At 37.9% G+C, this 18,698-nt stretch overlaps 1 protein-coding gene across 2 annotated transcripts in view; it reads right to left on the reverse strand.

Moving 5' to 3' along the window:
* HABP4 (hyaluronan binding protein 4) overlaps positions 1 to 18,698 on the reverse strand; it is a 43,002-nt gene that overhangs the window by 5,176 nt on the left and 19,128 nt on the right. For both annotated transcript variants that reach the window (XM_077903518.1, XM_077903515.1), the window contains exons 5-6: positions 14,423 to 14,506; positions 649 to 820 (exon numbers count right to left, since the gene is read on the reverse strand). In XM_077903518.1, the coding sequence (XP_077759644.1) occupies positions 649 to 820; positions 14,423 to 14,506 (256 nt within the window). The remainder of the gene's footprint in view (positions 1 to 648; positions 821 to 14,422; positions 14,507 to 18,698) is intronic.

An 18,698-nucleotide genomic window follows, 5' to 3' on the forward strand; every position in this document is an offset into this window, starting at 1 on the left:
TATAGGCTGGGAGATCTTTCCAAAGCAGAGGCCTCCAAAAAAGGACTGAACCCAAACTATGAGAATAAGGCCCTCACAAGTGAGAAGGACACTGTGAATGATCATACGGCTGACTGGCTCTCAGGGGCTCCTCCTCTTGGGGGCCTGTCTTTGGAGTCTCCGCAGTTAGGCAGAGGAAGCAGAGCTGCTGCAATTAACAGAGTACAGAACTCCAGGTTGTTTAAAATGATCAAGTACTCCCAATTAAATGTGCTTCTAAAGAGCTTGAGCTGAACCTAATCTAATCATGAAATGCAGAGCAGTTATCCTGTGAAATGGCATTGCTCAGGAAACACTGTACCTCTCTTTTGAGATAAAAATGAAATGCCATTAACATTCAGTATTTGCACAAAGCACAGCTCTGGGTTGAGCAGAAGATGCACTGTCACCATAACTGCTTTGTATGAAGTGTCAATAGGTCAAGTTCCAACTCGTTTTATGAACAATACTGATAAAATTAGGCACACATCACATCTGATTACTCCTAGGTAGAAAGCAGAACGCCAACTATTAATGTCCCATTTGCACCTCAGAAGTGGAGAGGGTCCATCCAGTTCCTAGTCAGTTAATCCAGAAAATCACCTCTAGAGAAGAAAATGTCATGCTTACATCATCTCTATACTTGGATTTGTGTATCACCACTGCTTTGGAAGGGACAGTGGACTCAGGTTTTCGGATGTTAAACTCAGGCTTTGGTCTGGTCTGTTCTTGAAGATTTTTCCACTCATCGAGGGTCATCTCTTGAACTTGAGTTTCTTCTTCTAACTCCAACTCAGGAACTCTATAAAGAAGCAGAAGTTTTTGATGGTTCTTTTTTTTTTAATTTTTATTTTCATTTATGATAGTCACAGAGAGAGAGAAGCAGAGACATAGGCAGAGGGAGAAGCAGGCTCCATGCACCGGGAGCCCGACGTGGGATTCGATCTCGGGTCTCCAGGATCGCGCCCTGGGCCAAAGGCAGGCGCTAAACCTCTGCGCCACCCAGGGATCCCGTTTTTGATGGTTCTAAAATGCCTGTGTTCTCATACGCAAAGTCATTACTCTTAGTTTAGCCACTTTCATGGTCCCACATCTAATTTACATAAGGTAAAATCTCTGAACCACAAGCTTCCCTACTTTAATCATTTTATGGTATCACTGCTAACTAAAGATACTTCTTGTCTGTCTTTCCTTTTTTTAAAGTAATCTCTGTGCTCACTGTGGGGCTCACACTCACAAGCCCAAGATCGGGAGGCGGGCACATGCTTCCCCGACTGAGCCAGCTAGACACCCCACTTCCCATCTGTTTGTTTCAAAGCTGTCTTTGAAATATGGGAATATCACCATCCCATTGACATTACACTTCACCTCCAGGCATTCCCTTCCCAGATGGCATTACACACAAAATGAGATAACTGCAAAAGAAAAGGGAGAAGCTATTGAGTCAAAACAAATATAGGCAATCATGAACAGAATCATAAAATGGTGGGTTACACATACATACTTTTGTAAATATCCTCTTTGAATTCATGAGATTTTAAAAGAAAAGAGAAGACAGATATATGAGAAATAAGGCCCTCACAAATGGAAAGGACACCATGAGTGATCCTGCAGATTCAATGGACTAGAATTCAGAGCACAAAAATAAATCCTTGTATTTACAATATTTTTTTTCAAGCAGGTGCCAATGACAATTTAAAGGAGAAAAAATAGTCTTTTCAACAAATGGTGCTGGGAAAACAGGATACCCACATGCAAAAGAAGGAAGCTGGATCCCTACCTCACACCAGAAATATGAGTTAGAAATACAAACCCCCGGAGAAGGACAAACATTATATGTTCTCATTCATTTGGGGAATATAAATAATAGTGGAAGGGAGAAGAAATGTGTGGGAAATATCAGAAAGGGAGACAGAACGTAAAGACTGCTAACTCTGGGAAACGAACTAGGGGTGGTAGAAGGGGAGGAGGGCGGGGGGTGGGAGTGAATGCGTGACGGGCACTGGGTGTTATTCTGTATGTTAGTAAATTGAACACCAATAAAAAAAAAAAAAAAAAAAAAGAAATACAAACCCCTTAAAAGATGATACAGGCACCAATCTCCATGATTTAACATTAAGCAGTGGTGACACCAAAAGTGTAAGTAACAAAAGATAAAGTAGACAAACTGGACATCACTAAAACTTTTGTGCTGCAAAGGACACCGTTAAGAAGTAAAAAAAACAACTCATGAAATGGTAGAAAATATTGCAAATCATGTATCTGATAAAGGACTTACATCTTACATCTTGACTCTTACAACTCAATGAAAAGAAATAACCCAAATGGAAAATAGGCTAGATTCTGAATAGACATTTTTTCCAAAGATGATCTCAAATAACCAATAAGATGCTCAATATCATTAGCCATCAGGGAAATGCAAATCAGAACTGCAATGACACTCCACACTCAGTAGGATGATTAGAATAAAAAAGACATTTAACAAGTGCTGGTGAGGATGTGGAGAAATTGGACTCTCATACATTGCTGATGGGAATATGAAATTGTGTGGCCACTTTGAATTACAGTCCAGCAAACCCTCAAAAATTTAAACAGAGTTACCATCTGACCTAGCAATATCACTCTTACATATACACCTATGAGAAATGACAACATATGTCCATGTGAAAACACACAGCACCACAAATGGAAATTCAATAATGCTGTTTATTCATAATGCAGCATTATTCCTAATAGCCAAAAAGTAGAAACAGCATGAATGTCCATCAACTGATGCAAAGATAAACAAAATATGGGTTATCTGGGATGCCTGGGTGACTCAGCAGTTGAACATCTGCCTTTGGCTCAGGGTGTGATCCTGGAGTTCTGGGATCGAGTCCCACATCAGTCTCCTGTGGGGAGCCTGCTTCTCCCTCTGCCTGTGTCTCTGCCTGTCTCTCTCATGAATAAATAAAATCTTTAAAAAAATGTTCTGGAACCAGTAACAGTGATGGCTGCATAACACTGTGAATGTAGTAAATGTCAGTTGTACACTTTAAAATGGTTAAGCCTGTAAATTTTATTTATATGTATTTACCACCAAAAAGAAAGTATACATACATCCTATGGCATGGATGAACCCCAAAACATAATGCTAAGCGAAATAAGCCTGACCCAAAAGGACAAATATTATATTCCACTTATATGAGGTACCTAGAATTGGCAAATTCATAGAGATATAGAAGAATAGAGGTTATTAAAGGGTAAAGGGGATGGAGGAATGGGGATTTATTATTTCATGGATACAGCATTTCTCTTTGTGATGATGAAAATGTTCTGGAGATGAATGGTGGTAATGGCTGCACACGAAGTTACAGGTTCATGATATGAAAACTATTAGTGAAATCAGAAGAGAAACCTAATCATAGAGCATCCAAAACAGGCATATTTATAAAGCGCCTTTAAAATATCAAGCAAATGGTAGAAAAAAAAAATCAAAGCAGTGGTTGTCTCTGAAGGAAGGAGCATAAGGGAACTTTCTGGCATGATGGTAATATTCTACATCTTGATGGAGGAGTTTGGGTTCCACAAGCATATGCATTTGTTAAAAAATGAATGTACACTTATTTTTTAACTTTACAATGAACTAATTTTACATCAGTTTAGGTGATGGATTAGGTGTTTACTATAAGATTCTTTAAACTTTGCTGTGTTTGAAAATTTTCATAATACAAAGTTAAAAAAATGCTAATATTAAAACATCCCAAATGATATATATATATATATATATATTGGCAAAAATATGAAAAGACATTAAAAATACGTAGTAGCAAAATACTGGAAATAACCTGAACTCATCTAGGGAGAAATTTGGTAGAAAAATTATGGATATTAAACATGAATTTTAAACAGCTTAAAAAAGGAATGAGTACTATCTCTATATATTGCTATGGAGCATCTGCTGATTTGTTCATGGAAAAGCAAAGTGGAATGTACATTACCATTCACCGAAGAAGTAGTGAGACATACAAATATATCACTAATTCCCACTTTCTAGAAGTTCACATGAAGCTTTTATAAAAAGCCTACATCAGTACCAGTTTCTGCAAACTAAAGAAATCAGAAGAGGACTTTTGCTTTTATGGAAAAAGGAAAAAAAGTGAAAACAGTGTTCAGCTTTGATTTTGCAGTGAGGCAGAGTGTATCATGAGCAGCAAGAGCAGCCTCACCAAGCTTCTTTCCCAGGAACTACACTCAGTACATCTCAGCATCAAGCTGATAGCTTTGAAATGTCTGTGAGCATCTGTGCTTTATCTCAATTTATTTTGTGCATCTGGTAGCAAGATGTGTCCTAAAGTATCAGAAAAGCCTAAGCAGTTAATTTTTGACTCTAGGAATGCTCAAAAAATCTTTAATATAAATTAATGGTAATAAATTTACCATTAATTTCCTAGAGTTAGCCTATGTTTCAAAGAAACACCCTACTTTCAGATAGCAGGGGAAACCTGTATACATATAGGTTTTAAAAAATTATAATAGGCCAGAGAAATAACACAGATAGAAGCTGGTTGGAAAGTATACTGTTTGGGATCCCTGGGTGGCGCAGTGGTTTAGCGCCTGCCTTTGGCCCAGGGCGTGATCCTGGAGACCCGGGATCAAATCCCATGTCGGGCTCCCGGTGCATAGAGCCTGCTTCTCCCTCTGCCTATGTCTCTGCCTCTCTCTCTCTCTGTGACTATCATAAATAAATAAAAATTAAAAAAAAAAAGGAAAGTATACTGTTTAATCAGATGGAACTTTGGAAACACAAATGTTTTATATAATTATAAAACAGATCTAAATTCAAATTCAATCCCTAAAATTTGAAAGCAAAATTAATAAAATTAACCTAATGTTTATCGAGTTGGTGACACAACCATCAGGAGAAACTAAAGTATCTTTAAGACAACTTTGATTACTCATTTCTCTCACTATAACTTTTTAGTAATCATATTATTGGACACAATGTTGGTAATGTTTGTTATCTGTGTGTGTACCCAATGAGTGATGTTACTGACAACTGGGATTTTCAGCATGGAAGTAAAAGAGAAACAAATGTAAGAACAAACAAATGTAGTTTTGCTAAAAATTCATAGTCTTAAATTTCAAATGGAAATAATAAACTCATATTTTACCTAAAAAGTGTATATGTATATTTCTCAGTTGTGTCTACTTAAAATGTCCTAGAGACAACTAAGAACTTAGTAGCAGTGAGCACCCCTACTGCTCAGACTGTGGTCTCTAACTACCATATTCTATTAAAAGAAAATTGCTCTCTTTGGAAAAATGGCTCGATATGAGGTATTTTGTATTGGGTAGGAAGTATAGATGATGAGCTCAGAACACATCCTACCAAAATGCAAGAAAGCCATCAAAGATGACTAGTGTGTGTGTAAAGGACCAAGATCAACTTGAAGAAATTCCCTCTAGCTAAAAACTGGGTCAGTTTAAAACGCATAAGAAGAAAAAAGTCAGTGGATTGAAATAATGTTTAAATCTCTAAATTCATAATGACACTTAAAAGTCACTTGCACCTCTGAAGTATGATAGGGAACCAAATCAACTCACTATTCTAGAAATAGATAAAAAGTACTTCTTACCCTTTTATTCATCCTACATTTCTTAAACTTCTACCTCAACATAATCAACTAGTTCTAGGCAAGCTTTTCCTTACAGATCATGCCAGATAATAAGGGGAGAAAGAATGAGATTACACTATCATCAATATGCAGCCTTAATAAAATAATGCATACAGGCAATGATGGCCTTTTAAAACCTATGAAATAATCCTGCAAAAAGCTGAACCTGAATTTGACCAAACCTCTGACGTTCAGTATTAATTTTCAGGGAATACAGAAAATACAGGAGACAAAGAACACGTTCGACTACTCTACGAACAATGTTATGTTACAACTGGCTTGCACCAGTTGTAACATAACAGTTGTATTCAACTGGCTATAAGCCAGTTCAATTGTTACCTTTTCATGAGTTTTGTGAGCTGGCTATTAATGACTATTAAAAATTAAATTATATAAACTTATAAGTAACTATAACAAAGATAATTTAAAAATTACAATTCACTATTCCCTAATTCACTCTATTTTACCTTTATCTATGCTCTTGAGGTGAATTATATCTAATGTATGTGTATACTGGAAATGCTACATAATAGTGTGCTACTGCCCACCTCTTCCTAGCTCTGTGTTCAGATGACACATTGGTAGTTTTAAATCAGCCATGATGGGAATGTTTACACCACAGAAACCAGCAAGTGCCAATGGACCCAGGCTTTTTCATCCTAGAGAGCCAGATGTTGATTATCTACCAGCATACCATTGCTCACAGGGAGGCACTCAATAAAATTCTGACTCTGGACATATGACCCAGTTTTTTTGACAAGTATATTACAAGGGAAATAAAAAACATGCAGAGTTAGAGTGACTTAAAAATAATCAAAACAGGGACACCTGGGTGGCTCAGCAGTTTAGTACCTGCCTTAAGCCCAGGGCGTGATCCTGGAGTCCCTGGATCGAGTCCTGCATCAGGCTCCCTGTATGGAGCCTCCTTCTCCCTCTGCCTGTGTCTCTGCCTCTCTCTCTCTGTGTCTCTCATGAATAAAAAATAAAACAAAAAACAAAAGAATTATCAAAACAGTATAATATTAGTATAAAATAAACCAATGGAACACAGAGCATAGAAAGAGGCCTTCACATAAATGGAAAACTGATTTTTATGTTTCATCTGCTGTAATAACTGAATACACATATGCTAAAAAAAGAGAAAAAGGGGAACTTTGATCCCCACCTCACACTGTATATAAAAATCAACTCAAAATGGATCACAGACCTAAATATAAAAACCCAAACTGTTAAACTTATAAGAAAACTTTTGTGATATTAAATTGGGCAAAGTCTTCTTAGTTTTGAGACCAAAAGCCAGATCAATAAAAGAAAAAAATAATAAAGCAGACTTCATCAAAATTAAAAACTGCTGCTGTTCAAAAGACATGAGAAATTGAAAAGACAGATAATTATCCAATGAAGAAAGTATCTGCAAATCATTTATCTGACAGAGGACTTAAATCCAGAATATATGAAGAACTCTCAAAACACAGTAATAAGAAAGCAGTTATAAAATGAGCAATTTCAACACTCTTTATTAAAGAAGCTATATAAACGGCAAATAACCCATTAAAAAGTTGCTTTAATATCATCAGTCAATAGGGAAATGCAAATTAAAACCACAATGAGATATAAACCTATTATAATGGCCAGAAATTATAAAAACTGGAACAACCACTTTAGAAAAGAGTTTAAGTTTCTTAAAAAGTTATCTATACACCTGCCATATAGTACAACCATTCCATTCTTAGGTGTTTACATAGGAGAAATTAAAATGTATATCCCAGAAAGAGTTGTACACAAAAATGTTCATAGCAGCTTCATTTGTAATAACAAGAACTGGAAACAACCCAAATGACCACCAGGTAGACGGGCAAAGAAACTGCAGTCTATCTGTACAGTGGAATACTGCTTGAGAATAAAAAGGAATGAACTATTGGTACATACAGCAACATGGATGAATCTCAAAAGTATACTCAGTGAAAGAATACAGGCCAAAAAAAAAAAAAGAATACATGATGGATGATTTCATTAATAGAAAACTATAGTAACTGCAAACTAATCTTTAGTGCAAAAAGTAGATCACTGGTTACCTGGGGAGAAGGGGCAGGAGGGAGGGATGACAAAAGGATAAAGGGAAACTTTATGGGTTGATGGATATACTCATTGTTTTCATTGTGGTAATGGTTTTTACAAGCATATACAGATGTCAAAGCTTGTGAGACTGTACATTCTAAATATATGCCACTCACTGGATATGAACTGTATTTCAATAGTACTGTTTTAAAAAGAGATAAGAGACACACCAATTAAGATGTATATTTCAATATTAATTCAAATAAATAAGTTGTTTTAAAAAGAGATTTTGAGACAGTCAGGGAAACTGACAAACTGCCCAGATATTTAAGGAATTGTTAAAAACTTTAGAGGGGATAACACTATTCTAGTTAAAAAGAGTAGACTTGTAGGGGCACCTGGGTGGGGCAGAGTCAGTTAAGCATCTGACTCTTGGTTTTGGCTCAGGTAGTCATTTCAGAGTCGTAGATGGAGCCCTTGCATTGGGCTCCCTGCTCAGCAGGGAGTCTGCTTGAGACTCTCTCTTACCCTCTCTCTGTCTGCCCCTGCCCCCACACTCATTCTCTTTCTCTCTCAAATAAATGAATCTTTTTTTAAGTAGACTTAAAACATTTTTTTAAGTAGACTTTTAGGTATAGCATCCTGAAACATTTATGAACGATATAGGATATCCTAAGGGCAAGAGGAAATGGGTAGATACATATGAAACATATGAAACAGGAATGGCGAAGACTGGATAAAAGTTTAAGCTGAATACCTTAGGTGGAGGTTCACTGTACTATTTTTCATATATATCTTTCTATAACAATCTTCTAATACACCACTAAAAATAAAAGAAATATTAAGGATTTATAAAGGTTCTTAGGCTACTTGTGACAGAATCAGGAAATCAGTGATTTCTTATAGAAATCAGTTGCTATTCTGATTATAGACTATAATCTAGTTCTGATTTCTAGAACTTATGCTGTGAATTTGAGGACTCTTTCATAACTCAGATTACTTAATAGAAGTTAATGATTTCCAAAAAGTTTAGTAAGAACAGATCTTGTATTAAAACCACAAAAGAAGTACTTTTTCTGTTTGCTTGTCTTAAAGAACATCATATCCAAACATGAAGGTAATACCAAGAAGTGTAAGGCAGATAAAAAGTGCAGTCTTTTTTTTTTTTTTTTAAAGTGCAGTCTTTAAGTGACACACACACAAATACCCAAAGTGAAGAAAACAGAGTTCTCAAAGGAGAGCATTTGCTGCAAGTGATTCCCTCCTTGAAAGTGATCGCCCTGACCCCATGCACACTGGGGCATACCATTCATGAGTGTATGTGTAGATGTTCCCGATGCATCCTTTACCATCTGTCACTGCAACAAGCCATGTTGGGAGCAGTGTAAAACCACCAAGCAAGGCTCCTTCACCTTAATCTCTACTGACTACAAATTCTTACAAAAAACACATTCTATGCAAGTTCTGTGAGGCAGATCCCATTTCCTATTTGAAATGGCACCAAATGCAGTTTTTACTGGCAGTTTCAGCAGACTGGATTTTCAACAGGAAGAGATGTATAATTAATCCCTCATTTCCAGAAGGGACGAAAGTGGTTATATTTCTAGCAGTTATAAAAGCACTGTAATTGCTATCACTCTAATTTAACAACCCCTCCACCATTTGACTAATTCAAAGACCTTCACGGTTCTTGGTATATTATCAAACATCTTGGAAGAGGACTTTATATCAGAGCTGCCTAGAGATAATAGGTGGTCTAATTTATGATTTGTATTATAAATAATACTATATACAAATTTGATAGTTATAGATTTGTTTTGAAATGGGTGGAATTATAGAAGAAAACGATTTTAACAACTGTTAATTTAAAAATAAATGGGGCAATAATGCTAACATTTACTGTTTGCTTACTAGGTGCCAATGCTATTCAAAGTGCTTTACATTAATTTGGTCATGTTAATTATCCCATGAATTAGATCCAATCAATAGCTACATTTTACAAGTAAGAAAACTGAGGCAGAGGTCATATCATTAATAAATGAAAGAGCCATGTTTCATATCCATTCATTCTAACTCCAAAGCCCAGACTCAACCCCTTTAGGGTATAAGAGGGCAAAGAAATACACTCAGAATATAGTTAAGATGTGGACAGAGAAAACATACACAATGCCAGATGTCCAAATATCCATTCAGGCAATACCTTTTCACCTCAATATATGAAAGAGTGCAGGGAACCAAAAAAAGAGTTCTAGAAATAAAATTTTATTACGGCCTACTTAACCAGGGCAAGTGGATTTAACCTACCATGTAAATGATACCTCTTCCTTCCTTCCTTCCCAAATACTGAAAGGGAAGTGAATTTGATGCTAAACTTGTGAGCTCCTCAGAAATTTGCCATATACATTCTAAAGAGGTGTTTTCTAAATTAATTAATTAATTAAATAAATAAAAATAAGGAGGTGTTTTCTGGTTTTAAGAAAATTCAGTACATAACAATCTTCACTAAGCAAAAAATACTTGGAAACACATTACAATGAAAAATATTTCATTGCAGATATTTTGTAATGATGCTTCCTCAACTCTCTCTCTTCATGAGGACTTTTTGATTTTTAAGGGAGGGAGGAAGCATTTGTTCCATATCCCTGACCAGGGAAGCCCTTAGCCACCCCAGCAGCCCCTTCTCTGCTCACAGAACCAACTTCTTCCCTTTCGGTTCTTCGTAGCAAACTGGTGCAAATGGCCCTTTCAACCATTCCTGCCATCCACTACAGGGAGGACTACAAATGTCTGTCCAACGACATCTGGTTTAAATTCCAGCTCTGCACCTCTCAGCAAGCCCTTTAACCTCTATGTCTCCAGATGAGGTAACTGCTCCTTCACCAAAGGGCAGCAAAGGGTCCAGGAGTTAAGACATGGAAGCATTTAGAACAGTTCCTGGCACATAACAAATGCTCTATAAATGTTAGATTTATTCTTATAGTCTTGTAGCAAAATACTCCCAAGAAACTGTCACAAGCATCCTGAGAGATGAAAACACCATGTGATGAGGACCACATAATACTTCTGTAGTGAAAGGGGGAAGGAGGGAAGACAGGATGGGCATAGCACATTTAGTTGTCAAGAAAATGTGTCCAATTTTTAAAAAATATTTTATTTATTCATGAGAAACAAGAGAGAGAGAAAGAGAGGGAAAGAGAGAGAGAGAGAGAGAGAGGTGCAGAGACACCGGCAGAGGAAGAAGCAGGCTCCATGCAGGGAGCCCAATGTGGGACTTGATCCTGGAACCCCAGGATCATGCCCTGGGCCAAAGGCAGGCGGCTCAACTGCTGAGCCACCCGAGATCCCAAAAATGTGTCCAATTTAAGGAAAATATATGTTCTTTGCAGTGTATGTTTGAACATAAGTGAGGGGACATTAAATCAATCTATCAGGAAGTTCTAACCCGAGAGGTTAGAAGGAAGTTCTAACCGAGAGGTACACTGAATATACATTTTGGCTGGGTGCTGAAAGCTTGAGTGTTAGATCAGCATTCAGATAAAGCTCAGATCAGAGAGCATCACCATCATCGGATGTACATCTCAAATACAAACCTAATTTTGAAATTATCAAAAAATTGTACCTGTTTTATTAGGAATTTTAGTGATAACTTTACAGTTTGACAGGGCAGTGCAGAAGCAAGAATTTCATAGCACAGTCAGCCACCAGACTGCCATGCAGCTGCTCAAGGGTGCGCAGGTCCTGCAACTCCTACTGGATGCTCACTGTCCACTGCAGTCAGCAGAGAGGAGAGAGGGGGTTTGTCAGCTAGCTCTGCTAGGATACTGTAGACAATGAGACTGCCACAAAATCATTAAATAGTATTCTGTCTTTCAGAGTTACCAACTGAATTATTTTGTCTAATATTATGAAAGTTAGAGTACCTTAATCAATTCCACAGATAAGAGTTATGCTATAATTTACTCCTTATTATTCTGCCTTACATAGTCTGAATTTGCATAAATGTTTTATTGGCTCAAAAAAGATACAATTTTTCCTGAAGGTATCTAGTTAATTCATTTTCTCAACATTCATATAAACTATGAATCTACTTCCTTAGGTAACTATCTAAATACTCATATTGTTTATTTCTTTAATTCTATTTCTTTGTTGTTCTGAATAGTAGATGAACACCTTTCATAATCAATCAATGCAGCATTTTACTCTTGCAATAAGGAAAATAATAATAGCAGATATTTATTTAGCATTAACTACATGCCAGGTACCCCATGTGACACACACACACACACACACACACACACACACACACACACACAATCCTTATAGCAACACTAAGATGTAGGTACTATTCTTATTTCCATTTGCCCAAACTAGCAAGTGGCAGAGCTGGGGATGTGAACCCACATGCTGGCCAGGGGTCCATGCTCTTAACCACTAGACACCTTGCCTCATTGCAGGTAAATGAGTAAGAGTTAAATGGGAGAAGGGGGTTTGGAAGAAAGGTATGGAAAAAAGAAATGGCAACAGCACTTGCAGAAGCACTCAGACATGTGTTGGAGAGGGTTTGAGAAAAGTGCTTGAGAACACCAGATAGGGCCACGTGCTGAACCCACAGAAGGCAACGAGCGGCTGCACTTGAGGGTTCTGAGGGGGACAGGCCATGTAGGACCGTGCAGGTCTGATCAAGGGACAGGAAAAGAACAGCAAGCCACTGGGGTCTTGCACCAGGGACGAGGACATGACAACAAGAATGCTAGTGTGAAAGCCACTGTGGTATGGAAAAGGCTGGCTGAAGGTGAGAAAGCAGGAAACCACGTCAGGAGCTACAGTGACAGATTGGTTAAAAGGACAATTATGAGTGGAGATGAGAGGAGATGAGAAGGTACCTATCATCAGGGCAGAGTGACAGACTGGATTTGGGGGAAGAAGGAAGTTTCCAGAAGGAAGTCTCAGGGATGACTCCTAGGTTTCTGATTTGTGCAACTCGATGGATGAGAATGGGTTGTTCCACAAAATGGAAACACCTAATAAGGACTGAAGTTTCTGGACTTCTCCTGGACATGTGAAGCAGGAGCAGCATTTGCGATATCCACGGGGAGCTGCCCACAGTAGGCAGCTAGATATACACACCCAAAGCCCACACTGAAGGTGGGAGCCAGAGGTGTACAGTCTGGAGTCCTCATATAAATGATGATTCAACCTGCAGAGGTGCATGAAATCGTATAAAAGACACTAAAAAAGAGGGCCTATGGCAGAGCCCTGAGGGCTTGATATTTTAAAAGACCAGAAAGACAAGGATGAGTCTGCAAAGGAGGAACTGAGAGGCAGAAGGAGCCCGACATGGGACTCGATCCCAAGCCTCCATGATCACACCCCGTGCTGCAGGCGGCGCTAAACCACTGCGCCACCAGGGCTGCCAACTGAGAGGCAGAAGGAAAACAAGAAGAGTACAGATATCACCGAAACCAAGGATGGCGAGCTTAAGAAAATAAAGCCAAATGCTCCGACAGGTCAAGCAAGATGCTGAGGGAAACATCTATTAGATCTGGAGACATGTGGTGACTGTTTCCAAAGGGCAGTGGGGACAGGGCCAGACCTGGAGTGAAGTAAGGCTTAAGTGAGGGGACAGGAAATGAAGAAAGAGTATATACAACTCTGAAAAAGGTAGCAGAGTGAGAATGTGGGGCAAGAGCAGCAGATTTAAACTAGGAGACGCTGAACATGTTTAAACTGGTGATGAAGACCAAAGGTGGAAGGAAGGTGAATATATCTCAAAAGGAAGGAGCTGCCAGGGTGAGCTTTCTGCACAGGAACAGGATACAAAGCCTGACCAAGTGGCAGGAGAGACGGTGCCTCTATATTACCACAGGGGAGGAAGGTTCAGAGGCATGCAGGTGCAGGCCGGTTTGTACCTTTAAGACTGGGAGGGTGATAAAGTTCCCATCTGATGGCTCTCAATTTCTGTGTGACATGGGAGGCAAAGCTGTATCCAGAAAATGAAAGAGGAGATGTGGTATGGGAAGGACGGGGGAAGGGGAAAGTGAGGCAGTGTTGGCGCTTTGAGGAAACACAAAGGACGGAACTGATTATTGTAGATGCTGGGAGACTGAGTGAACCTAAGAATAGAGGAATGCTGGGCAGTGCTGAAGGCTCGTTTCAGAATGCAGGGAATCAAGAATTTATAGGGGTTCCTGTGGGCTATACTGAGTGAGGCGCAGTGCTTGGCCTGTGAATGCAGGCAGAGAGAAAGCCGACGTTAGCAGTCATCCAGGAGGTGGGTTTTACTAGCAAGGCACGACAAAAGACCCAAGGGCAAGGGAGTTAAAGGACTGGGAGAGGATGCTAGAGGTGGACCAGGGACCTAAGCTCTGTGAAGAAAAGAGGGAGGATGGACTCAGAATAAAAAGAAAAGAGATAAGGGCACTGATAAGAGGAAGGCTAATTATAGCACAAACTGCTGACAGAAAAGATGTGGGCATTGGTGGAATACCTAAATTTAACTCATTAATTATCATTAATGATCATTCATTAGATTATTTGAATTCTTAATGAGTTCAGTTATCCATTAACACATTAAGGTCAACCTTCTGTGACATAATTAAAGGTTGAGTTTCCTGCTCCATGAAGGACTCTCTGAAATTATTAAGAAGAAGGCCACCAACAACCCATGGAGAAATTAATAAAGTACCCACTTGTCTGGAGATTCCTCCTCCAGAGGGCCTGGGGACTCTTCTACCGCTGTGATCTCTTCCATTGGTGCAGTCTGCTCCATGTCACTGAAAAGCAGTGAGAATCGTTCTGGTCACACAAATATGTTCACATCAGTGCTCTTACATATTTGAGATAGAAAAAATACATTTCAATATCCTTTTGCTTAAGTAAATATCATTCAAGGAATTATATACACATACAGGTAATCCACATCAAAATGAAAATGAGAAAACTGCTAATCCTTTGAAATTATTTGAAAAATGTGATAAGTACTTTTAGAAATAGAAGTTTCTATGAATGGCCTAAAATTAAAAACAGATTATAAATGACCAGAATAATTATTTAAAACTTACTGTCCTAGAAAATTCCAAGTATCAACAGGAGCCATAAAATTTCTCAACATGTGCTTTTAGAATATGTTCAAATATAAGCAACCATCGATAACATAGACATTGCTAAATACATAGGATATTATATATGAACCTGACAGTTACCACAAACCAAAAACTTGTAATAGATACACAAAAAATAAAGAGAAAAGAACCCAAACATAATATTAAGAAAGTCATCAAATCACAAGGGAAGAAAGCAAAAGAAATTAAAAAAAAAACAGAAAATGATTAATAAAATGGCAGTAATGCATACCTATCAATAATTACTTTAAATGTAAGTGGACTAAATGCTCTAATAAAGGATATAAGGTGACTGAATGGATAAAAAACAAGACCTATCTATATGCTGCCTATAAGAGACTCACTCAGACCTAAAGACATACACAGGCTGAAAGTGAAGAGATGGAAAAAACATTTGCCATGTAAATAGAAGCAAAAAATAAAATACATCAGATAAAACAGACTTTAAAACAAAAACTGTAACAAGAGGGAAAGGGTATTACAGAATGATAAAGAGATCTAAGAAAAGAATGATTATAAATATGTATGCACTCAACACAGGAGCACCTAAACATATAAAGTAAACGTTAACAGATATAAAAGGAGAACTCAACAGTGATACAATAATAGTACAAGACTTCAACCCCTGACTTACATTAATGGATAGATCATCCAGACAGAAAATCAATCAGTGGCTTTGAAAGACACATTAGACCAGATGGATTTAACAGATATAGAACAAACCATCCCAAACAGCAGACTATACATTATTTTCAAGTATACATGAAACATTCTCCAGGATAAATCACATTAGGCACAAAACAGGTCATGAATTTAAAAGACTGAAATCATATCAAGCATCTTTTTCTCATGACAACAACATAAAACCAAAAATCAATGACCATAATAAGACTGGAAAAAACACAAACGTGGATGCTAAGCAACAAGCTACTAAAAAATCAATGGGTCAACGAAGAAATCAAAGAGGAAATAAAAAATACCTTGAGACTAATGAAATGAAAACACAATGGTCCAGGGGCACCTGGGGGACTCAGTCGGTTAAGTGCCTGTCCTGGGCTCAGGTCATAATCCTAGGGTCCTGGCACTGAGATCCTGAGTTGGGCTCCCCACTCTTGGGGAGCCTGCTTCTTCATCTCCCTCTGCCCCTCCCCACACACATGTGCATGCTCCCATGCTCACTCTCTCCCTTTCTCTAATAAATAAAATCTTTAAAAACAGCAACAACAACAAAAAAACCTCACAACTGTCCAAAATCTTTGGGACACACCAAAAGCGGTTCTAAGAGGGAAGTTTATGATGATACAGGCCCACCTCAAAAAAAAAAACAAGAAAAATCTCAATTTAACTCTACACCTAAAGGAACTAGAAAAAGAGGAACAAAGCTCAAAGGAGTAAAAGAAAAGAAATAATAAAGATGAGAACAGAAATAAATGAAATAGAGACAAAAAGCACAATGGAAAGATCCATGAAACCAAGAGCTGGTTCTTTGAAAAGATAAATAAAATTGATAAACCTTTAGCCAGATTCATCAAGGGAGGGGGAGAGGACCCAAATAAATAAATCACAAATGTAAGAGAAGTTACAACTGATACCACAGAAATATAAAGAGTCATAAGAGAGTACTACAAAAAAATTAAACACCAACAAATTGGACAACTAGAAGAAAGGGATAAATTCCTAGAAACATATAATCATCCAAGCTGAATCAGGAAGAAATAAAAAATCTGTAACTGGACAATTATTGGTAATGAAATTGAGTTAGTAATCAAAAAAACTCTAGGAGTAGAGGCTTCACAGGTAAATTCTATTAAATATTTATTTTTCAAAATATTTTATTTATTTATTTATTTATTTATTTGAGAGAGGGAGAGAGAGCATGAACAGGGGCAGGTGCAAAGGAAGAAGCAGATTGCTGGCTGAGCAGAGAGCCCCTACCTGAGGATTGATCTCAGGACCACAGGACCATGACCTGAGCCCAAGGCAGACACTTAACCAACTGAGCGACCTAGGTGCCCCTCTGTCAAATATTTAAAGAAGAGATAATATCTATCCTTCTCAAACTATTCCAAAAAATAGAAGAGGAAGAAATGCTTCAAATTCATTCTATGAAGACATGGCCAACAAGCACATGAGAAAATGCTCCGCATCACTTGCCATCAGGGAAATACAAATCAAAACCACAATGAGATACCACCTCACACCAGTAAGAATGGGGAAAATTAACAAGGCAGGAAACAACAAATGTTGGAGAGGATGTGGAGAAACGGGAACCCTCTTGCACTGTTGGTGGGAATGTGAACTGGTGCAGCCACTCTGGAAAACTGTGGAGGTTCCTCAAAGAGTTAAAAATAGATCTTCCCTATGACCCAGAAAAGGTCTGGGTCTTTATCCCAAAGATACAGATGCAGTGAAATGCTGGGACACCTGCACTCCGATGTTTATAGCAGCAATGTCCACAATAGCCAAACTGTGGAAGGAGCCTCGGGGTCCATCGAATGATGAATGGATAAAGAAGATGTGGTTTATGTATACAATGGAATATTACTCAGCCATTAGAAATGACAAATACCCACCATTTGCTTCAACATGGATGGAACGGGAGGGTATTATGCTGAGTGAAATAAGTCAATCAGAGAAGGACAAACATTATATGGTCTCATTCATTTGGGGAATATAAAAAACAGTGAAAGGGAATAAAGGGGAAAGGAGAGAAAATGAGTGGGAAATATCGGAGAGGGAGACAGAACATGAGAGACTCCTAACTCTGGGAAACGAACGAGGGGTGGTGGAAAGGGAAATGGGCGGGGGGTTGGGGTGACTGGGTGATGGGCACTGAGGGGGGCACTTGCTGGGATGAGCACTAGGTGTTATTCTATATGTTGGCAAATTGAATTCCAATAAAAAGAAATAAAAAAAAAACTAAAAAAAAATTCATTCTATGAGGCCAATACTACCCTTATACTAAAATCAAAACAAAGACACTACAGAAAGAATTACAGGCCAATATCCCTGATGAGCATAGATGTAAAAATCCTTAACAAAATGTAAACAAACAGCATTCAACAATACATTAAAAGGATCATTTACCACCATCACACTGGATTTATTCCAAGTGCACAAGGATGATTTAATACCTACAGATGAATCAACATGATACATTAACAACATGAAGATGCAAAGATCTCAAAAGTATTTCATGGAATTCAACATCCATTTATGATTAAAACTCTTAACAAAATGGGTAGAGAAGGAACATACCTTAACATAATAAAGGCCATATATGAAAAACTCACAGCTAACATCATACTCAACAGTGAAAAACTAAAAACATTTCCTCTAACTTCAGAAACAAGATAAGGATGTCCATTCTCACCACTTTTATTCAACATAGTATGGAAAGTCCTAGCTATACCAATCAGACAAGAAAAGGAAATAAAAGGCATCCAAACAGGTAAGAAATAAAACTGTCACTATTTGCAGATGACATGATACTGCATATAGGAAACCCTACGTTACCCACGAAAAAAATATTAGAATAAATGATATCAGTAAAGTTGCAGGATACAAAATGAACATACAGAAATCTGTTGCATTCATATATATACATATATTATACATATGATATATTATACATATATGTATAATATATATACTTTAAAGAATATATAATATACATATATTTTTTTAAGATTTTATTTATTCATGAGAGACACAGAGAGAGAGGCAGAGACATAGGCAGAGGGAGAAGCAGTCTCCTTGCAGGGAGCCCGATGTGGGACTTATTCCCCGGACCCTGGGATCACAATCTGAGCCAAAGGCAGATGCTCAACCACTAAGCCACTTA

Source organism: Canis aureus, chromosome 1 (genome assembly GCF_053574225.1).
Source record: "Canis aureus isolate CA01 chromosome 1, VMU_Caureus_v.1.0, whole genome shotgun sequence".
Taxonomy (NCBI): Eukaryota; Metazoa; Chordata; class Mammalia; order Carnivora; family Canidae; genus Canis; species Canis aureus.